The sequence below is a fragment of the Mytilus edulis genome, chromosome 10 (genome assembly GCF_963676685.1).
Source record: "Mytilus edulis chromosome 10, xbMytEdul2.2, whole genome shotgun sequence".
NCBI lineage: Eukaryota > Metazoa > Mollusca > Bivalvia > Mytilida > Mytilidae > Mytilus > Mytilus edulis.
In genome coordinates, this window is record NC_092353.1 from 27,386,234 (window position 1) to 27,410,557 (window position 24,324).

The following is a 24,324-nucleotide window of genomic DNA, read 5'->3' on the forward strand; positions in this document are numbered from 1 at the left end:
GCTCACATTTCCTGATGTTTGTAGATATAGGAAGATGTGTTTATATAAAGGTTCTGTATCGAAACTTTTGCTTTCCTCCTAACTTCTTATTATCTTAACTGTAACAATAACTATAAAAAATACCTGTCTAAACACTTTTTAAACATGAAAGCTCTTTGTTGGACATGCAAGGGATCTATAAAGCAATTGACAAAAAGGAAAAAGGAGTCGAAGAATAACTATAAATTGGGTACATGCAATTTAGATTATAAATGATAGCAATTCCTGTTAGAGATAACTTTGCAAAAAATATCTAGATAAATATTGCATAAAGAATTTGATACATACACAGACATTAGACTATGTTTGAGATATATACCTTTTTTAACCCCTAGCATTTTGGTACTGCTGGAACTGGAAGACATTCTACTGGACATTTCATCCTTTCCTGTTGATTCCTTTGGCTCGTACAATCTCTGTGAGGGTAGTCTCTTACCAACCAACATCATAACCATCTCCATTACTTGTCCAACCAACAGGGGTGGATTAGTAAACTGACGGATTCTTTCTATACAGCCACGGTCAACTTTGGTCTTCCAGTGTAGTACCTAGCATAATAAATATCACTATCTGAATAGAAATGTTAAGATTGATGTGCTAAACTTAAACTTCAGGATTGATTAGTAAGTTTTCAGTATCCATCATTAAAATTTGTAATTATGTATTTCTTTATTCTTTAAGATTTTTTAATGTCAGCATCATTTTAGACAAGCTAGCTACATTATTTAAATTATTTAAGCAAGATGTGCTGCTAGGTGTTGTCTGGTGTACACCAAGTTCTGTCAATACATCCTTGTTGTTTCAAGTAGTATAAGTTTTAACTAAATTAATTTATTTGCTGTTTAGTTTCATCAAGTGTGTCTATATTGACTGACCTGTTGTTTAGCATACTCTAGGTTCTGTCTACATTCATCTACAGATTTCTTAGCTTTGACATGGTCTTCTTTAGCTTTAACTTGTCGATCTTGTAACTTTAGTTCCATCATCTTATCAAACTTTCTGTCATATTCATCATATTCTTCTGTTAAAACATAAAATACAATTTGTAAATTCAAGTAATTTTGGATTCAGAATTATCTGCTGGGCATGAATGTCATGGACTTTGTGAGGATAGATGAACCACACTTTCAATGAATGGCATGCAAACTTTTTACAAAACAGCGAATTCCAATACCCTTGAAAATATGTGGTGGTTACATAAACATCTTTATGACAATTATAATGGCACTATGAAAGACCTACATGTACTTTCAAAATAGTTGGTACATGCAAAATCCCAGTTGGTTTGTAGAATAAATCACATTAAGTTTTCCTATTGTTTTCTCTACTTTTCATTTCAGCAGCTAAGAACTTTATTGAATGCCCTTGAAAATATCTAATAGATCTGGTCAATCCAGCCATTTTTAAAAGGGCAATCCAGGATAAAAGGCAGGGGTCAAACCATATGTTTCCATTCAAATGCATTGATCGTCAAAAAACAAAGGGGGGGATTCCAACCCCTGGAACCCCCCTGGATCCCCCACTGAGTTAAGTATAACATACTGTAATTACCTTGTTCCAAAAGTTCATCTTCTTCATCTGATTCAGTATACATTTCTGTTAGGTGAAGGTGAGCATCTAATGATTTACTCAGTCCTATTTTGGCTTTCAGTTTCTCCAATGCTGTGGCTTTTGCTGTAAGTTTATATAGTAAATCCTCAGTTTTCTTTGTTGCATCTTGAAATTTCCCACTTATTGTCTTAATGGCTTTCCTCATTACTTTGGCATCTGATCTGGTTTGGTCTAATGTAGACAACACTTTCCTACAATAGTTTTAACAGTTATGATAACCATACACAAATTATCTTCTATTCTAATGCAATTGGTTTGTAACGATAATTTTCATTGGATGTTGACAAATATTTTAAGGGGTTAGATTCCACGTTCTACCAGTCGGTAACTAAAAAAGCCACCATTGTGAAAACCGATTTTTTTTTGGGTATGTAATTTCTCAAAGAATAAACAAGATAGTCACATTCATTCACATTGTATAGATGCTAAAGACGATGCAACAGTTTCACAGACTTTTTCATTTATGGCATTTATAAGCCAAAATATTTATTTTTAAATATGTTGCATTAGAATGGAGATAGCTGTATTGTATTTTAAGCTTGGCCTTTGTAAAACTTGATTTTACTGTAGCAAATATCTGTTTACCTATCTCCGCTCCTTTTGCCAGGTGCCAGGTAAACTCAATTTGCAACAGTAAAATCTTCGTTTTAAGAAGGCCAAGCTTAAAATACAATACAGTTATCTCCTAATTTTAAAGTCTAGTTGATCATGGAAATTCTACAAATACAATATTTGTACTTGTTTTGGAATAATTAAAATATTGTAATTCTAAAACCAGATTACGGAAAACATATTTGATACAGAAGATTATCTTATAATTAGATACAAAAAAAATCTTACCAATCTTCAATGTCAATATGAAGATGAATTATCAAATCACTTTTACATTATTAATTTATGTAAAATATGTGCATATCATTAACCTAAATAAAATGTTTGTTGTTGTTGTTTGACAACTGTCTCTTTACTTACTTAAGTTGTTCTACATCCTGAGTTCTAACTTTTGACTTGGTATTATACAAACATCTAAAACATTCCATGAATCTTCTGAAAGTCGTAGGTCCTACATAAACTTCATTCTTAGCTCGGTCACCATCCTTCCTGTGACGGTTCCTAAAAAATTACAGACATTCATTGTCAATTCCTTTTTTGTGATTTCACAAATTTGTATAGATGTGAACATAAGCAAGTTTTAAAATTTCAAAATCAGCATATAGCATATAGTGATTGTTACTGCTGAAACAATTTTACCACAATCAGTGATGATTTGATCATGATGGCCTTAATTTGAATTGGTACAACATTTAGGATTTTTTTTTATTTCACTGCTCTTCACCATCACAACTAAGGGCCCACAACTGATTTGGCCATCTGTTTTTAATCAAGTGGAAAATTGTGGCATATTATGTTAACAAACACACATCCGGCATGCTTAATTGGTATTTTTGAAGACTTTTTTTCACTAAAGGTCATTTTAATAGTAAAATTTACCTAATCAAATTGATCCTATATTTAGGATAGTTTGGTTTTTATTAATTGAAAAACCATCTTGAGTTTGAGAAAACTTAGTTCCTATTCTCATTTGGATTGTATTATATTGTCATGTCAAGGCTTTTAAAAGTTTACTTTACAGTTTTGGGTTCATTGTTGAAGGCTGTACAGTGACCTTAAAGCACTAACATCTACATCATTAGGTCTCTGGTGGATAGTTGTCTCATTGACATTCATACCAAATCTACTTGCTTTTACATTAAACATTATACTTGTAATTTATCACATTCCCATTCTAACTTACTTGATTCTTTCATGAAGAATGGTCTTCGAGTAAGGCAGATTGGGAACTTTAACAGCCTCTACTTTAAACTGCTCTTTCTTCTTCTCAAGGACCTTGATCTTGTTAATGGTGATCTCAGGACTTAAGTCTCCAGCCCATGGAAGCTGGCGACAATCTCTCAGTACAAAACTATGGATGTTAGCTAGACAAGTCGTTATACTCTCACTAAAACAAAGCAAATCATATGTTGTTATATAAAGGTCCAAATTTGGTATTACATAATTTCAGTCAGAGCTTGACACTCAGAGTTCTATATTCAAGTTCACCTTAGAGGTAATACAAGTCAGTTACAATGATTCTGCAATGTTCTGAATGTAAATCAACTATCTTTGTATATCACAACATTCAGAATGGCAAACATAATTAGGTTGTGAGGAAAAACTTAAATAATATTTTCAAACCCTATTTTTTTACATTGCTTTCATTTTTTGTATTACTCTGTGATAATATTGGTTGCCATTTCTTCTATACAGTATTATACAGTGATGGTTTACCTCAGATTTTCAAATTCTTCTGTCAGTTGGAACCTAGTAATGAAGTATGAGGCCTCCCCTAATAATGATTCTTGTGGCCAGTCACACATCCAATCTATGGCACAACCACTCAAAAGTCCTGGGAACTCTCTGAAATAAAAAAAATAACATCAAATCATGTGCATTTAAACAATCACTAAAAAAATCACTAAGATTTCAAAGCTGTCCTCATTTCCAATTCCAAGAGACACAATTTCTGCAAAATCAGTTATTTAAAACTAAACTCAAAGTCATTCTGGAACTGTTTAGTTTATGATATGACAACACACCAAATATACAAGAAAAAAATTAGAAGCATTACAGAAAAAAGTATGGAAAAAACTTAACAGACAAGACAGCTTATAAAACAGTGGTATTGATACTGAGCACCAACAAAAGTCCTAAATAAAAATATTGAAATGACAGCAACTTACCAAAGAAAATAACAAATTTTCCTCCCAAACTACTGTAATGTGTTCACAATTATTCAGTCAGGTTTAAAACAAGTAACATATTAAGCGATTGAAATCAAATTATTCGTCCTTCATACCTTTTATTACAATATTTACCTGTGTGCTGTTCCAAGGAGTATGTGACCAGGTTGTAGACACAGAATAATGTGTAGGTTACTTTTCACTCTGGCAACAAAGAATTTCATCGGATCTACAGACATACTTGGGAACTCTCTCTTCATAGCTGGGGCTATGGCCTGTCAAAATACAAATACTATGTACTAAAGACATACTAAATTGGGATAAAATTTCAAAAAGCAAAAGCAAATGATGCGAAATCTCCTTTAAAACTTAATACCACATAGCAATCAGATCTATTGGAATTGTCCTTAACATTCTACATCTCTATGGTCAATTGAATTCAGTTAACTCTGTAAACATCTATTCAAAGGAGTAGGTCCGGTAAGGGCCGATTTTGGTCCCAAATTTCAGTTTCATCAAACGAGATATTTAGGACACTTTTTAAACACGTAAGTGTCTATTTTAATTGATTCGATTAGTTTATGCTAAAGATTTTAACTGATTCAGTCATTAAAAACGCTCCGATTGAAGCTTAAATATGAAAAATCTATCAAATATGCCAAAAAACGTCACTTTTCAGATGGTTTTCGTCAAAAATGAAAGTGGCCGCATCCGTGTTCATCCTCAACCTTTATATATGTTATGTATTATCATCAAATACAACTTACATTTCAATATTATGAATGAACACGAATGCGGCCACTTTCATTTAAGACGGAAACCGTCTAAAATTTAACTAAAATGCTATAATTGTGAAGATATCAGTAATTTAGCATGACTTTATGATGCTAGTACACGATATTTGTGCATTGTATTGTCAAAAACAGCACATATTTGTGTAGCAGAAGCATTCTACTTTCCAAAAAATAGCTAAAAGATTACATTTTCACAATTTTGCAAAACTGCTTAATTGTGGGGCCAAAAAGGGGTCTTACTGAACCTACTCCTTTATCAGGGCCTCGGTGGCCGAGTGGTCTAAGAAGTTACTACTGTAATTACTAGCCAGTCAACACTGAGGTTGTGAGTTCGAACCCTGCGTGAGCAGGGGCACTGGACTCCAATCTTAATTGACTAGGGTTGTCAGTTTTCCTATCGAATGTCATGGTTTTCTCTGGGCACTCCGTCTTCCTCCACCAATAAACTCTGGCCGCCAAGAAATAGCCTAAATGTGTTTTTTAAAAGTGGTGTTAAAACATCCAGAAATCAAAAATCAAATCAAATTTATCATTTCTAATGATCTCCTCAGTCTTTTTTTCCTGGCCTATTTCTGTAAAAAAAAGAAGCTTATTAGCCATGAACAAAGAGTTTATTAAAGACTGAAGAAAAATAAGGAAAAATTCTAACAGAAGTCAGTCCATTAATACTATACCTGTAATAGTCCTTCCATTTCATCATTTGTAAATAGATGAGGTACTTCTCCACTGATCAGAAGACTATTGATGGCATCCAAGTAAACAGGATCTTGTAAATCTCTGGCCTACAATGAAAATAAAATCTTAAACTACAAATGAATCCCAAAATATGTTAAAAATATTTCTACCAATTCTTTACCGTACATTGTACTTTGAATTTCCACACTCATTTTATAATTTTTTTTTAACTTTTTTAATGTCTAAAGATAAAACTGACAATCTGAAGCCGATTACTGAAGAGGGAAAAGAGATCAACAATATATATCCATATTTCATAATTTACAGAAATAATAGACAGTCATTTTAAGAGATACTTTTAGACTTCTTAGTAAATTTTTAAAAAGTCACATGATGATATCAGACAAATCATACAAGACATATACACTAAGAGTACCTATTAAGCAGCTTCATTTGAAAGACTCTTTTAAAATTGCCTAATCTACAAAAGGTAACCACAACCTCTTGTTCACCACAATTTTTTTTTCTCATATGCTTTTTCAAGTGAAAATTTTGCATTCTAGATATAAGTATTTTGTTTGTTGAAAATTTTTGTTATTTGATGTTGCAATAAGAGCCACATTCTGTGATCATCTATACTTGGTGCAAACTAAGTGTGCATGGATATAGTTTTTTTCCAGCAAGTAATATGTATTATAGGAAAAACTAAGTTTCAATGCTTCAGTCAGCCTATTAATGTGTGACCACTAACACCTTTTGTGCCATGGTACATGTATTTGCAAAATAGATATAATTCCATTTTTATAATGCTCTAAATTTTAGAGTAAAACATACCTGGTTACTCTGTAAAAAAGTATGAACATGCAATGAAAGAATTTATGTGTAGTACGTATCTAAGTCTACTTAAAACAGAAATTTTTAGGACCATGTTCATATCGTAAGGCACAAAGAATCTGAGTGTAAATAACATTTTTCCAGCTTATGGACTTTGTTTCACTCAAAGTTATAAACCAACAAGAATGTGTCCTCAGTACACGAATGCCCCACTCGCACTATCATTTTCTATGTTCAGTGGACCGTGAAATTGGGGTAAAATCTCTAATTTGGCATTAAAATTAGAAAGATCATATCATAGGGAACATGTGTACCAAGTTTGAAGTCGATTGGACTTCAACTTCATCAAAAACTACCTCGACCAAAAACTTTAACCTGAAGCGGGACAGACGGACGGACGGACGGACGGACGGACGAACGAACGAACGGACGGACGGACGGACGGACGGACGCACAGACCAGAAAACATAATGCCCCTCTACTATCGTAGGTGGGGCATAAAAATGCATGAAAGACAAAACTACTTTAGAGAGGATAAGGTGCATAGAACTAAGACTGCTTTATTTGAAACATGCTTACAGTAAATATGACTGTGAGTATTTTGTTCTCAGCTCCACTCAATCGTACAGCTGATCTCAGACCATCAAAGAAGTTGCTTGTTTTGGATGTGTCCATTTTATGTATAGGGATGTCAGCTACATGGAGGGCCAGTCTACACAAGGTTGTAAGGTGAGCACCAACTGCTCCAATCAACAATAAATTTCCACTGAAACACAAATATTAATTGTCATATAAATTGCTTTCGATGAATTAATTTTTCCCCTTCAAATTTTTAAAAAACAATATCAACAGAATCTAGAAGAAAAGAAAAGTTTATTGTGATATAATTTGACCAATTAAAATTATGATAATTTATAAATATTTTTCAAACTAGTTATGTTAGTTAATTTATTATTTGTTACAGCTCTGTTCTCCAATACACAACTATAGCAGTTAACATTTACCAAAAAGACTCAAAATAATTACAAACATATAAATCCTTACTTACCCATGATGGAAACTAAGTACTCTATGCATTCTAACAACATGGTCTATTATAAAATCTGACAACATAATGTTCAATGGTATATTTCCAAATTCTTCATTGTATCTTGTTAAGTGTGTGTTAAGACAGCTATGTATATCCCTCAAATTGTCAACTGGTTGAAGGGAAATCTACAATCAGAAAACAACAATGTCAATCATTTTATAACATTCAGGATTATTTTTCAGATTAATGATAAATTTGTAGAATTCCAGTGTCTTGCCTAAAAATGTTGCTGTCATTGTAAAAGTTTATTTTGACTGCTAAAAACTAAGTTCATTTGTGAGTATAATATGGTAAAAAATAAATCAAAATCAAAGTAACTAAAGGTTGATATTTTAACCTTATTGTTTATAATAATGAACTTACTCTGACATTTTTACCAGTAACTGAGGTAACAGGTCTATTGTACATTCTGGCATCTGTTGGGAACGTCACAAAATGGTCCATAAATGGTCCTTTTACTTCTGGGAAAGTCTGCATAAATATAAATACATTGTACATATAATATACCATATAAACAATAACCCTGCAATCTGCATATTATATAAAGATAATTTAGAAATGATTTTCAAAGTGTGTTTTAGTTTTCTGCATATTTGTGACCTAATTCTAATTCAAAATTTTCAAAATTAAATGTTTCATAAATTGTATTCAAAGGTGTTTTTAAGTAGTTCTCTCCCTGAAATAGAAACTATTTTGTATTTGGTGTTAGCTGTTAATTTCTGTGTCATTTGGTCTCCTGTGGAGACTTGTCTCATTAAGAATCATATCACATCTTCTTTTTTATACTACTTACCTCTGCTAGTATATTATTTATGGTCTGATCAAACCAATTCAGATCAGCTGTTCTGGCTATTCTGTCCCTCATAATTCTTGTCATCTCATGTTTCCATAACGATATCACTGGAATCAATGTCTCATCTGCTCGACTTTCTTCTGGTAGTCTCTTCAAACACTAAAATAGGATATGATTATCATTCATATAATGTCATTTTTATATAAAAACATCACATGAGTATAAAGTATAAAAAAACAAGAGTGCACACACTGAAATGTCTCGCCTTCTTTACTAATCATTGATATTATGTTGATACTCCTAAATATAAAGCTTTATTACGACTGTCACATAAATTAACATGAACCATGAAAATGAGGTCAAGGTCAGTCGAACCATATGCCAGGTAGACATGTACAGCTAACAATGCTTCCATACAACAAATATAGTTGACCTATTGCTTATAGTTTAAGAAAATAGACCAAAACACAAAAACTTAACACTGAGCAATAAACCGTGAAAACCAGGTCAAGGTCAAATAAAACCTGCACGACTGACATATAGATCATAAAATATTTCCATACACCAAATATAGCTGACCTATGACATATAGTATTAGATAAAAAGACCAAAACTCAAAAACTTAACTTTGACTACTGAACCATGAAAATGAGATCAAGGTCAGATGACATCTGCCCTCTAGACATGTACACCTTACAATCATTCCACACAACAAATATAGTAAACCTATTGCATAAAGTATGAGAAAAACAGACCAAAACACAAAAACTTAACTATAACCACTGAACCATGAAAATGAGGTCAAGGACAATGGACATGTGACTGACGGAAACTTCGTAACATGAGGCATCTATATACAAAATATGAAGCATCCAGGTCTTCCACCTTCTAAAATATATAGATTTTAAGTAGTGAGCCAACACTGCCGCCGCGGCCGCTGGATCACTATCCCTATGTCGAGCTTTCTGCAACAAAAGTTGCAGGCTCGACAAAAATGTGATGTATTGGACATGTCTGTGTTGAAGGCCATACTTTTACCTATTATGCAGCAATTTCGAATTGTTTTCTTATATGAAAGAAGTTTGAAAGCATGAATAACCAAAAGATGTTACTTGAAAGATTTTGAATTTAAAATTTAAGAGGCAAAGAAAACACCATATCATAAAATACACTTTATTAAAATGTTATAAACAGATCTAAAACTAGCTGGTATGTATTGTACCTTCTAAAAAATACCTTCAAATTAATGATTTCTTACCTGGAAACAAGTAGTTATATCTTTGAGTGTATAGAGATAGTGTTTACGACCAGGCATTGCTGTAGACTTGAGGACATCTTGGACTGCCTTTAACATGTCACATGATGCCTTTACTAGATGGTTATGTAATTCTATATCTAATCCAGGGCGATCTCCATCTGTCATGTTCAGCTGAGAAGGAAGGAAATAAAATTTAATTATTACACTATAAAACTGAAATGTTTGCCTTAAATAAAAGATATATAAACTTTTTATATTTAAAAATCACTGTTAAAAATTATTAAAAAAACAATTGACAAACTAAATGACTGCATTAAAGATGTTAGTCTCAGACAGTAGAGGAAACAAAATTCTAACCTTAAAAACAGGTTATTTTTTCCAAATGTGAAGAATGTGAAGTACAGGATAACTTATTTCTTATTACAGGATGAGGTAAACTCAATTGCCATAAATTGTTTGGACAATGCAAAGTGACACTGAGATAAAATCATTACTTACATCCAGTATACCATGAACTATGTTCTTTAGAGCATCACCTTCTGGGGCTGTCAAATGGAATACTGCAAAATGTCTCTGAAAACAAAACAGACAATAATATTATAGCATTAAGTAAACACTTTGGGTAAACTTTGGTTCTGCATTAAAAAATAAATAGCATATTTACTTAACATGCTGCTAGCTTACATGTAATTGTATTTAGTTGAAACTGATATTTTTTTTCTTCTTCATATAATGTTCACATTGAACTTACTAAATGATCCACAAACTACACTACCACATTGAGTAAACGAATTAATCACATCACATGGTATATCCTCATTCTATGTACTACTTTCAAAATTGAAGTTCAAATGATTTGGCCTCGTGCATTACTGAAAGGATATTAATCCCCAAAATGGGTATATGGTGCAATAAAATTGGTCTTGTTAAGGTTATCTGCTATCCTCTTTCAATGCTTATGAGGAGTTTTCTGTCATAGAATAGTTATCATTTATAAATTTGAAAGGTCTAGGCAGCTGTCACATTATTTCCCATACAATGTTATTCTTCTCAACAGTCTTTAAGTATACTTATGTTTAAAACTTATTGTGCTATACTTACCAGGAGTCTTTCAGATAACTGTGTACATGACACACCAGGATTATCACTCATTGACATGGCCCCGATCACATTAAATCCTTCAACAGTCTTCCATTCAAATGGCTTCTCCAATGTACATAGAGTTTTGTCATCTAAAAGTTGTCTCAGTAACTGAAATGAATAAATTATTTGAAATGATTGAAATTTAAATCAATAAATTATTATAAAAACATTTTTCAATGTAATAAGAAAAATTTAATAAAATCAGAAAACAAATTTTATGTACAGTATTTGACAAAAGAAAATGTGAGATAACTATCAGTCTTAACTACACTACAAAAATAACAAACACAAAGTAATGCATTTTGCCGTGCAGACTAGACTACATTAAAAACCCGCTTTCACCTTATTAACATAATACTTATTGACACAATCCAAATGGTCCACGTAACCATGTGTACAACTACACATAACAAAAACCGCCAAAAACATACCGTTCTTAAAAAAACTTCCTTTTAGACAACATTTTCCCGCTGTACTCCGAAACGCGGGAAAATGCATTTAAGGCAGCAATGTAGGATATTTTAATAGAATAAATAATTTGTCAGTTTTCTGTCCCCTATTTACCTCATTACATTTCTGTACTTTGTAGTTGTCTGGTAATGGCAGGTTAACATCATCAATGAATACCTTCAACTTCTTGTTCTCTTTGGCACCATATACAAAACCTATAATTTGAAGTAAAACAGTTTAATGTCTATTTTCATGCTTAATATATTCAACATTGAAAAAACGTGTTCGATGTATGTTTTTTTCTTAATTTCTGAGTGCATTTCTGGTAGCACTGTATGTTAAGATGGAACTGCCATACAGTTAAGTGCCTTCTCTATAGCATATACTCCCATAGAACTACCATTAAGAGTCAGATCTAAATTGACATTTTTAACAGTTAATAAGATATGAATGTTCATAGTAAATGTTATAAATAATTTCTGACCTGGGAGGTTTACAAAACAGGTAGAAATCTTCCATCACTATAAACTCACCTTGTCTGTGGTAGATATTGGACTCTATAAAGCTCTGTAACTGTTTGGCACTAGAGGCTCCAGAGAATACTAACTTCTTACACACAGAAATCTGGGGATCTATAAAATAAAGTTACAGAGATTCTGTTAAACAACCAAATACTGAATCTAATGTCTGAATCTTTATTTTGATCTACGGGGTATGTCATTAAATTGATACATATGTCAACAAAGCAGAAAATCATATACAAGTTATCATATGCAGGTGGGCAATAATTCGAATATAAAATGGAACAAAAATCTATTTTCTAGATTTTTTGGAAGGTATTCTATAGTTCTTTTATTTAATTCTATTTAGACAGTATCACTATTTCTTAAAAAGTTCTTGAGAAATAAGTCTTTTTCCAACTAAATGTTATTTTTATACATATCTTCATCAATCTATGAAAAATTCTAAAACCTAATTTGGAAATTAATGCATTTATATTCATAACCTTGACCAAATATATTCTTTTAAGTTGTTTATGTCTAAAAACAAACACACATTTTCTAAAGCATAAAAGTCATGCATGAACAACAACAAAGCAAACCATATATATTATCACAACTGCAAAATCAATTAAGCTGATGTTACACAACTAGAAAAGTTGAACATATGTTGAAATGTCATAGCTTAGATAACTTGCTACAAGTATGATGATTTCACTCTTAAAGACATTACATTGTTTTATAATCTAATAAAAAAAACTAAATCTAGCAAAATAATAATGAGTACAAATGTATGTATCTGGCCAAATCTATGTAATTTACCAGAAGAGGACTTGTAATGTTGAAGTCTTTCTATAACAACACATGTTAGACAATAAAACAATAAGATTTAGAAATAAAACGATAAGATTACATCATCATACCACAATACAATCCTTTACTACTTTCCCATTCCTACTTCCACAAAAGCAAGAAAGCCTTAGATCCAAAGCCTTTCAGTTGTTTTATAACATAAAACCATGCAAATTAACTCAACATAAGAAAAACAAGGAAAGAATTTTTTAAATCAGTTCATTTGTTCAATAAAAGACACATTCATTTTTTTGGTCAGCACATTTGCTTGAGATGCTGTAAACCAACTAATTTTCGCGAGCTAATTTTTTTCGCGACATTCGCGAGTACAAAAATAACGCGAATATGTACAATTTGGATCTTTACCTATTTAACAACATCAACATGATCAAGCAAAGGAGTAGGTCCGGTAAGGACCGATTTTGGCCTCAAATTTCAGGTTTATCTGACGAAAGATGTTGACCACTTTTTAATCACTTAAGTGTCTATTTAATTTGATTCAAATAATTTATGTGAAAGATTTTAACTAATTTAGTCATTAAAATCGCTCCCATTAAAGCTCAAATATGAAAAATCTACCAAATAAGCTGAAAAATGTAACTTTTAAGATGGTTTTTGTCAAAAATGAAAGTGGCCGCATCCGTGTTCATCCTCAACCTTTATATATGTTATGTATTATCATCAAATACAACTTACATTTAAATATTTTGGATGAACATGAATGCGGCAACTTTCGTTTTACACGGAAACCGTCTAAAATTTAACCAAAATGCTAGAATTGTGAAGATTTCAGTTATTTAGCATGACTTAATGGTGCTAGTACTCGATATATGTACATAGTATTGTCAAAAACAGCCCATATTTATGTAGCGGAAGCATTCTACCGTCCAATAAATAACTAAAAGTATACATTTTAACAATTTTGTAAAACTGCTATATTTTGGGGCCAAAAAGGGGTCTTACTGGACCTACTCCTTTGAAAATCGCGAAATTAAATCGCTGCGAAAGTGTTAGTAAGGAGTAAACGCGAAATAAAGTATCCGAGAAAATAAGTTGGTTTACAGTATACCAAATTGAAATGTTCATCTTTATGCTTCTTAGTGAATTAATTACCCATGAAACACTTGATGTTTATATCACAATGTTTGGAAAAGGTTATATAAATAAGTTTCAAGAAGGATGCATTTCATGAGATTTATCAATATCTTTTGAGCTAAATGCAAGATTCACTAAATCTGGGTATTTTTTTACTTTTAGAATATCTTAATGATCTGATTTATATAACACAAAGTCATAACAAAAGTCACAAACTAAAACTTATTATAAGATCAAAATAGTTCAATGTTTCAATTCTGAGTTCAAATCAGAACGAATACATCATATAAACAATAAAAGTAGGAATGGAAAGAAAGTAAAACAACAATTAACCACCAGTTACCACTTACTGTTTTTGCTTAACAACATCAGTTGCTTCCCTTTTTCTAATTTAATGTATAAAGAATACATCTATTTTATATATTTGAAATGTCAACATTTTCAAGGATTTTTTTTCCCAATAAAACTTTAAGCAGACTTAATAAAAGACCTTCAGAGAAAAAAAACCCATCTGAATGTAATATTCTATTATCAACTAATGCATCTTATTCAAAATCCCATATATGTTACCCTTGCCTGAGTATCAAGATTTAAGGTATTCATGAGCTTCTTAGTATCTGAGAATTTAACACTAATGTCAGACTTATCCAAAGTTGCAGGAGCATGAAATCAAGGTTTGAATGGCTTAAATTTAGAGATGTGCATGCATGATAATTCTTCAGAATGTATCCATATTTCTAGTAATATATGATGGGTATGCAAACTCAGCTTGTTAAAATAAGATTAAATTGATGTATGAAAGCTGCAACTGAGATATGACAAACATAAGAAGATGTGTCAGGACTTCATGTAAGACAACTATCCCCTATGGACTAGAGAACAAAATAGTAAAATTAACGCAATTGTATAAAATCCTGTATAAAATTCAAAATAAAAACTGATATGTTGCAAAAACACCCAGATGACTAGGTTCAGGAATTCTTTATGTAAATATGTATTATAAAAAAGCTACTATATGGTTTAGGCATGCTGTTATATGTGTAGTTAAATCGTGTGTCACATGCATAAATATTTTCAAACATGCAGTTAGATAAATAACATGAAAATTGTGCCAATACTAAACAGGTAAACTTGATATTTTTTCTGGTTATATGTTTGTAACCAAAACTATGCATATATATCAAATACATTTTCTATTTCCTTTTCACATGAAGCGTATATGTACATCATCTTCCATTCCCCCTAAAAATTGCTTTCATTTAAGATTACTTATGTGGAATGAAATGATCGCTAATATTTTCTGTTCCTTTAACCTTTTTCCATCTTTTTTTTTAATCAACAAAAAAAACATAAATTAAATCTTTGCTTCTTCCCTATGATATATTGGTGAAAAAATAAATGTGATTTTAGTGAAACTATTTTTTGTTGCCTTCATTGCAAACAGAATATAGCTAGTTTGAAATATCAGTTATAAAGAAATAACAAACCTTGCAGATCCATGAAGTCATTGATAAGAGTTGTCTTTCCTGATCCATGTGGACCCACTAATAAAACATTCAGTCCTGAAGCTGAGGCAAAATCTATCAATATCTTTGTTCTGATCTATATAAAATATCATTTGTATCATTAGATTTGACATTTTCCTTCTATGATATTAGTTATCACATAAGCTTATTTCTTTTATCATCAGGTATCATATTGCTTTTATCATCCATATTTTCTCATCATGAAGTATAAAATATTTCATTACAATTGAATTTCTATAGAGCCTTTAGCTAATGCAGTTACAAATGTATTAAACATTAAACAATTCTCAACTGACCATACTACATAAACTAACATGGGTGTCTATTCATTTCCTACAATCAGTATAAATAGAATTCAATAGTTGTATAAAATAAATTAACTGTGAGATTATTATCAAATATCTTTTACAGTTAAACGTCTAAATCATAATCATTTCTGAAGCTGTTATCCCAATGTTATTTACCAATAGACTGCATCCATAATTTGGTAATGACATATTTTGAGACATAGTGGTTCTATTTAAACTATTCTTAATTGCCAACTTTCTAGACTACTTGATGTATTTTTTTTATTTAGTCTACAAAGACTTCTCAAATCATATGCTGTTAATCATTGACTTTTGATAGCTAGTCATCCAACATAGGCCGATCCAAGGGGGTCCCTGTGCCCCCTCCCCCCTTTTTGTGGGAAAAATTTGGTTGATTATATAGGGAATCACTGAAGCATGACTGGAGTCCCCTCCCCCTTTAGGTCAGTCAGCGGGCCCCTCTTATGAAAAGTTCTGGATCCGCCACTGTCCAATTCCCATAGTTCAACTATCTAGACTACTTACTGTATTAATTGAGTCTACAAAGACTTCTCCAAGCATATCTTGTTGGTCAGAGTACACTGATTCACTGACTTTAGATGCCCATGGGTCCCAGTCTCCTGATTCATCTACATAGTAGTCAAATACACAGATCTGTCTGTCATCATCTGGTAAACTGAAGATATAAAACCAATAATAGAAGTATAGTCAAATAATATAAATAAAACAGGATATTCCATAGTCTGTATGTAATATAATGGTCTGTAGGTAAAATAGATTCAATTCATTGTGTAGAAATGGATTTGAGAAAGATTCTTTGGGTTAAGGAACTAATAATTGGAACTTTTACTTTAAAGCAAATGTTGATTCTGTTTAAGAAGATAGTGAAACAAAGTGAAAGATTATTAAAAGTATTGCTGTACTATTAATCTAAGATGGTTTATCTGACCAAAATGTTCACATCAAATGGGATAAGGATAAAGTATAAGGTGAATGATACATTTTCTTCTAAAAAGATAAAAAACAAGAATGTGTCCAAAGTACACGGATGCCCCACTCGCACTATCATTTTCCATGTTCAATGGACCACGAAATTGGATAAAAAATATAATTAGGCATTAAAATTAGAAAGATAATATCATAGGGAACATGTGTACTAAGTTTCAAGTTGATTGGACTTCAACTTCATCAAAAACTATCTTGACCAAAAACTTTAACCTGAAACATGCACTTTCATTTTCTATGTTCAGTGGACCGTGAAATTGGGGTCAAAAGTTTAATTTGGCTTTAAAATTAGAAAAATCATATCATAAGGAACATGTGTACTAAGTTTCAAGTTGATTGGACTTCAACTTCTTCAAAAACTACCTTGACCAAAAACTTTAACCTGAAACATGCACTTACATTTTCTATGTTCAGTGGACCGTGAAATTGGGGTCAAAAGTTTAATTTGGCTTTAAAATTAGAAAGATCATATCAGAAGGAACATGTGTACTAAGTTTCAAGTTGATTGGACTTCAACTTCCTCAAAAACTACCTTGACCAAAAACTTTAACCTGAAGCGGGACAGACGGACGAACGGACGGACGGATGAACGGACGCACAGACCAGAAAACATAATGCCCCTCTACTATCGTAGGTGGGGCATAAAAATCAAAAATATTGCTTACGTATTAGAAAGCATTTTGAGTTTTTCACTGAAGATTTTCCTATCATGACTGTCCAGGAGTCCACCAAAGGTCCAAATAAGACAGAACAGGAAGAGTCTTTCCACATGGTCTTCACTTGTCTCCCTATTGTCAGCTAACATGGCTGATAGCAGTCCAAGGCAGGATTTAAACAGTCCAACAAGTGATAACTTCACTAAAGGTCTGAAAAATTCAATACAAATGTAACTTTTTTCAAGTTTTCTATACTCAGTTTGCTGTAAATTTTCAAACACTAAAATCCTGTTCAACTGTTTTCAAAATAGTGTTGTCTTCTCATCAAGGTTCACAACAATTTGAAATGTCATGTTTTTGTTATTGTTAGCTTTTTTTTTTACTTCTCTGTATCATAAAAGCATGAACTTTGTAATATAATTGAATCTCTGAAACATCTTTCTACATATAACTTCAAATACTATCCATAGCAGAGAAGTGAAATTTATAATGTGAAGTTTACACACCCAGATATTGTGAACGAAAAGTCAAAGTTGATACTCACTTGGCTTCATTTAACACAAAATGAGAAATTGGATCTAGTGTTTTCTGGAAAGCTCTTTGTAGAACCTGAAATGGTGAAATATTTATTGAGAAAATATCAAAATGACACAGTGCAATACTTGCAAAGTTTTCAAACAATATAAAACCACTGCAACCATGTTTCATACTGGGTTATTATCAATACAATCTAAATCATATCTTTAAATAGAAATGCTATTAAGAATGGTCATGTTAAAAGGGGGAAATTGTATATTCAAATGCTTGTAAAATATTCATTCCATCTAGGGATGTGCAAAAAAAATATGTTATTCAAACCATGCACATATATAGACATATACATTCAGTCATGCTGTGCACTGTACATACACATACATTTTTTGCATATTAATTATAAGCTTGTTAAAAATGTGTCATGCAGTTTTCAAGTTTTGATGATCGATGCCTTCCAGACAAAAATTTCTTGTGATTAACAGCATATATCTCTAGCGGCGAACATGGTAAAAACAAAAATCTTTTGGGAAAAAAAATTATTGATTAATTAATTACCAAAATGAACCTAAGCCTTGTGAAAAACACATTAGATTGAAAGAAAAAGGGACATTTCTTACATCAAGTTTTGCTTCTGAAACCAAGCAGTGCAAGATACAACAAATAAACACACACTCCAAAACAATATGTTCCTATTCATTTGTAATAGCAAACAAAACAAAAAATCCCACATAAATAAAGAATGTCTCAGACCAATTACAACACACATCCATATACCAAAAAACTGATTTTACCCCTTCAACAGTTCTGGGTAAATTTTGGTCCGTTTCTCCTTGTTCAACATTTACAGGTCTCTGGCAACAGTGAAAAAAAAATCATATCAGATTTAAAAATACTACATTTTAAATGAGTTCAATTTCACTTGCAAACTATGAAAATAACACTCAAAGCTGTAAGCAAAAACTAAGTTAGCAATTCACTTTTCTAAAATAAAAAAATAACTTCTTAAATATTAGACAATATGAATTTAGTTGTAAATTTCTGTGATATTAATTGGAACTTCTATAACACAAGATTTTACTGGACATTAAATTTCTAAGGCATAAATGTGGTAGAATGTATGCATGTATGTATGACGATCTTTATTTCTCTTCATATTTATGTAAAAAGCCTTAAAAAAGATGCATTCTTTAAAATTAGCCTGACTTTAGTTTGTATAAATGATCACATTGAGCACAGTTAATCATGTACCAATGGATTAGTAAGTTTTAAACTTGTGGCATGTATGCCCTTTTGACCAATGAACTGTAGTTTGTGAAAATTTAATATGAAAAGGTATTGATAACAGTAAATGACTTATAAAACAAAGCTATAGCTGATCTTCCACTTATATACTTGCTACTTAAATTCAGGATGATGTAGATGGCAAAAATTTGAAATCACTATGATGTTTGATTCATCCACATCATTTTTTTTGTAATTTGGTGATGACATTTGCTCATCTATGTTTGAATAAAGATAACTATATTATTTGTTTTTTCTACTTTAAAACTCAAAATACAGTGGAACCTTATGTGTAGATTGGCATAAATCACTCATGCTGAAACAAATATCTACCTCATTACAACAAGAAAATGTATTTAAAAAATCTCAACTCCTCATAGACGTCTCACCCCCAGTCATATTTCTGATCAATTCATTTATTTCAAACATATGGCTGTTAAGAAAAATTGGTTAATTTATATTCTATAAACTACATAAACAAGTCATGCAGCAATTTTGGCAATACAACTTCAAAGTCCTAAATGAGCCTCAAAATATTCATTATTTAGCATATATAGTCTACATGTAATTGAGCACAATATTTACAAATCAAACTTACATCTTTTGTAATGCTCTGCAATATAGATTTTATTTGATGTGGCTTTTTTTTTAAACACTGCTGCATATGTTTACTTCACAATGATAAGTTTCACAGATTTTTCTTTAAAATTTTTCTTTTTCAATTTTTACAAATTTTACACATTTTATTTAATTCATCATTCTGAATATTACTGTGAATTTCTTTATACTCATGGGTACCAATTTTCGTGGGTTGAGGAGAAATTGTATTTTCCTGGATATTTGATTTTGTGGTTCATTAAAATATGCTATATACCAAATAAAAGACCATACATCTTGATTCTTTTCAACTGTTTTTTAAGCATGCATTTTCTTAATACATTGTTGCAAAACCAGAACAATCATTTTACATACATGCAAAACCTAACAGTCATGACAGAAACACAACACAACAAGAATGTGTCCCAAGTACATGGATGCCCATCCGCACTATCATTTTCTATGTTCAGTGGACTGTGAAAATGTGATAAAATCACTAATTTGACATGAAAATTAGAAATATCATGTCATAGGGAACATGTTTACTAAGTTTCAAGTCGATTGGACTTCAACTTCATCAAAAACTACCTTGACCAAAAACTTTAGCAGGACAGACGAACGAACGAACAGACGGACACACAGACTAGAAAACATAATGCCCATAAATGGGGCATAAAAAAGTGTCAACAATGAAAGAACACATCTAAGAAACACTTGTGTTTTTTTAATGGTTCAAGAGATAAAATACTGTAGATTCATTATCATTTGTGGGGTATTCATTTTTTGTGGGTTTCGTAAACCACAAATTTAAATGTTCAAGGAAGCATAAACTTTCTATAGCCTGTAATGCAGACTCTAGCAACTCCACAAAATCAAACAGTCCTGAATTCAGACAATTATTTACTCCATCCACAAAAATCAATACCCACAAAAATAAATGAAGCCCCAGTATGCTCAACTGTCTTTCTTCAACAAAATGAAATCATTACAGATGCTACGCTTGAAATTCTTTATTTTTATGGAATAACTGGACTCAAATCTTATCATTTTCACAGGTGTAATTTTGAAATCAACCGTTGTTGGGACTAAATCCAGCTTGTTAAAAAAATCCTGAATAATTGCTTCAACAAAAGTATAATGCTTTCCTCTTGAGTGAAAATATATTATTGAATAAATTGATGGGTAATGTTTAAAATAAAATGGATTGCATTTAAAGTCACATTGATTCCTTATTTGGAAAAGAAAATAAACCTTTCAGAGAAAATAGTAAATCCCTAAATCCAGAGCAAAAACCAAAAGTTAGCATTAATAAATGATCTTATGTTTAGTCAGACATTATTTAACACAGAATTATAAACAGTAATGATGATAGTGATAAATTGAATAAAAGAAGCTTTAAAAAATTCAAACTATTTGTGTCCAGTCAAACATTTCAATGACTATCTATTAGACTTCTAAAAAGATTGTGAAAAGTGTGATGAAATGTTTACTCCATGTGTAATATGGTGATGTTCCCCAACCTAACACTATAAACATACAATCAAAATATTAACAAACTAAACATACCTGTATCTGTTTAGAAAACATTAAAACATAGGTTGTTATCTCCAAAATTGAAGTTAAAAAGTAGAGGAATACTGATAGAACTCTACTTTCAATTAAAATCTTCATTTACTCAAGTTAAATTATGTCATGGTTTCAACTTTTTTTGTATAGAACAAAAAGTCAAACAAAGTCTTTTATAATATCTACAATCTAAAACAATTAATTTTTTAAATAGGACAGAAGTAGAAATACACTAAAACTACTTGTATCAAAACTTTCACCAAACTTAAATGTATCTACTTTAATACCCTTTTTTCTCCTGTATATTAAGTAATGTTTCTGTCTGTTTATCACACCAAACCAGAATAGAGTATTTACATAATTATCTATCTACAATGAATTCAAATACATATATAGTTATTAAACTACCTTAGTGATGGAAATTTTAACATTAACTTACATGTATTTCTTGTGGAGATCTACTCTCTAACCAAGCATCAGCTATAGGCTTCCAACCAACAACATTATTGCCTAGATATACAATTCCCTGAAATACAAAAAATAACATAATTAATTTTCAATAGTCATATCAACACCCAAGTTCAAGTCAAGACAGAGTTTTGGAATTATTCAAAAGACTGGTACCAAGTCAACAATGAGTAGCCATTGTAATTGATTAACCAGATCCAGTATTTGGAGCAGACATTGCTATGTGCCACCTTTTCCTTAATCAGGGAAAGTTTTTGGTAAATCGTTTGTGAGTTGCAAAATTCAAGATAATTCATATACAATAATAGACACTAACTTCCAGTAATATTCAAAAAGGAAAATATATGTGTGCGTGTTCCTTTCTTTTTGATTCAGGTACAGTATGTTTAAGTTATCTTATGAGCTAGCATACACTTAATCAAATTAAAATTGTTGGTCAAAAACAAAGAAGCATGTTATACAATGCTCTTAAATTTCAAATATGGTATATATATGGTATATGAGATGACATCGATACTCTTGAGCTACTTTGCTTAATTCTAACGCGAGGATAATTTAATGTATATTATAATACTTACAGATTTAGAAATAGTAGAAGGTGAAGCAGACGACAGGTTGTCTGTTTCAAACACAACAATGATGTTCTCAGACAAAAATAACTTGTCTCCATTCTTCAGATGTATTACCTACAAAGACAAGTCAGTAAACAATTCCATACAGCACTTTTATAAATAAAAATACAAGTCATAACTGGTAAGGTAAGAAAAATTGTTTTATAGGAACTAATATAGTGTAGATTCAAAATTAATATGCCTAATTTATTAATTCTAAAATTCAACAAAAAACAATCAATATTGCAAATTTAAATTTAAAAAAATGAAAATTATTTCTTAATCAAAAACAGTTATATTCTACAAATGACTTGTATAACATACCTTTTCTTCACTTAGGACAGAGTTGAAGTTGTCAGACCATCCAGGATTTAATGGTCCATCTAAACATAACCAAGTCGTACTTTGATTCTGAAAAATATAATGTGCCTGATCAATTACCATAATCTCAAATATATTAACATTTGATAACTCTTTAAAAATCTGAGAATAAAACAAATCATTTATCTTCATTCACAGAGTTACAAGCAAGGATGATTTATTAATAAAATTCTTATGGTAATTTGGAAAAGGTGATATAAATGATAACAAATTCCTATCAATTTACCATTACAAATTTGACTGCATTTAAAATAATATCTGTTCATTCACATTCTATAACATACTATTTTTTCTTCATTAAACCTACCCTATTGGCTTTTCTACAGGATGATGTGACTATTCCATCCACCCAGTCATGGTTGTCCTTCAGATAACCAAACATAATGGAGTACTCATCTACAACCATGGGGTTAATTCTGATGATTTTATGTTGTGATTCTGCTGGGTTTGATGTACGACTGATGTGAGACTGACGTGACTGTCCACCTCTAACCTGTGTACTGAGGGCATCAACAAGGGTCTGTATACAGCTTGTCTTACCACTACCAGGTGGTCCAGCAACAATAACTCCTACAAAATATACAAATTGTCTAAAAGTGTATTTCTTCATAAGAAATCCTGCATGAATTAAAATCCTGCTATTTTTTTTTATCATAATTTTTCTTTCTAAAAATTGTTCTTTATGAAAATTACATTTATATAGAAATTGGACAACTATCATGATTTAATGATCAGTTTAAGTTTTGTCCTGATATTTGTGGGTATTATTCAAACGTTGATTTGTTTCATTACAGTTGATATGAGGTAATTTGGTTATTCCCTAAACTCTTATTTTGATAAATAAAGAAACTTTTACAGATATGAAACTTTTACAGTTATAGAACATTTTTTGTGATCCTTCAGCTTTAAAACTAATGGAAAATCACAAATATTGAGAGGAAAAAGCCAAAGCGGCTTACAAAAGAAGCCAAGTCAAGTTATGTATATCAGTCCCATGTGTGTTTTAATTTTCAGAAAATTATCAATTTTGTGCTGTTAGGCTTATAAGCTTAAAACTGTTGTTGTACCTACCATGATAAACTTGAGATATTTCGTATAGTTGTTTACATCTACTGATCCAGGGATCATGGGCAGATAACCCTTTATCTACAGCCTTGTGTTTTAAGGCTAGTTCTATATCTATTCCACGAGATCTAGCAGAATGAGTGTTCTTCAACTGTGGGGCGTCTGGTAATCCAGTGAATACATCATCTAGTATATTCTTAAATACTTTGTTGTTCTGTAAATAGAAGTAAAAGTTGTTTAATGACATTTTATAAAAAGAAGGCAATTATTCCATATCAGTTTTGACATCAGAAAATAAACCTTGATTGCTTTTGTCAATTATCTTATTCAAAACATTGGACTGTATAAAATTCAAATCTAGTGTAAACAATATTCAATTGTTAAAATAATAAAATACACATTGCAATCTATA

At 31.2% G+C, this 24,324-nt stretch overlaps 1 protein-coding gene across 4 annotated transcripts in view; it reads right to left on the reverse strand.

The window, feature by feature from the left end:
* LOC139490773 (uncharacterized) overlaps positions 1-24,324 on the reverse strand; it is a 97,329-nt gene that overhangs the window by 33,569 nt on the left and 39,436 nt on the right. For 3 of the 4 annotated variants that reach the window (XM_071277761.1, XM_071277763.1, XM_071277762.1), the window contains 26 exons: positions 23,919-24,126; positions 23,155-23,417; positions 22,791-22,877; positions 22,434-22,541; positions 21,827-21,913; positions 17,954-18,018; positions 17,419-17,619; positions 16,274-16,424; positions 15,402-15,516; positions 12,001-12,099; positions 11,582-11,682; positions 10,976-11,125; positions 10,373-10,447; positions 9,875-10,045; positions 8,617-8,775; positions 8,187-8,294; positions 7,782-7,948; positions 7,313-7,499; positions 5,899-6,006; positions 4,566-4,705; positions 3,979-4,107; positions 3,446-3,649; positions 2,623-2,763; positions 1,591-1,841; positions 915-1,060; positions 359-587 (listed from right to left, as the gene is read on the reverse strand). In XM_071277761.1, coding sequence (XP_071133862.1) covers positions 359-587; positions 915-1,060; positions 1,591-1,841; positions 2,623-2,763; positions 3,446-3,649; positions 3,979-4,107; positions 4,566-4,705; positions 5,899-6,006; positions 7,313-7,499; positions 7,782-7,948; positions 8,187-8,294; positions 8,617-8,775; positions 9,875-10,045; positions 10,373-10,447; positions 10,976-11,125; positions 11,582-11,682; positions 12,001-12,099; positions 15,402-15,516; positions 16,274-16,424; positions 17,419-17,619; positions 17,954-18,018; positions 21,827-21,913; positions 22,434-22,541; positions 22,791-22,877; positions 23,155-23,417; positions 23,919-24,126 — 3,850 coding nt within the window. Of the gene's footprint in view, positions 1-358; positions 588-914; positions 1,061-1,590; positions 1,842-2,622; positions 2,764-3,445; positions 3,650-3,978; positions 4,108-4,565; positions 4,706-5,898; positions 6,007-7,312; positions 7,500-7,781; positions 7,949-8,186; positions 8,295-8,616; positions 8,776-9,874; positions 10,046-10,372; positions 10,448-10,975; positions 11,126-11,581; positions 11,683-12,000; positions 12,100-14,264; positions 14,301-15,401; positions 15,517-16,273; positions 16,425-17,418; positions 17,620-17,953; positions 18,019-18,734; positions 18,795-21,826; positions 21,914-22,433; positions 22,542-22,790; positions 22,878-23,154; positions 23,418-23,918; positions 24,127-24,324 lie in introns of all 4 variants that reach the window. The other variant, XM_071277760.1, reaches the window with a different exon arrangement.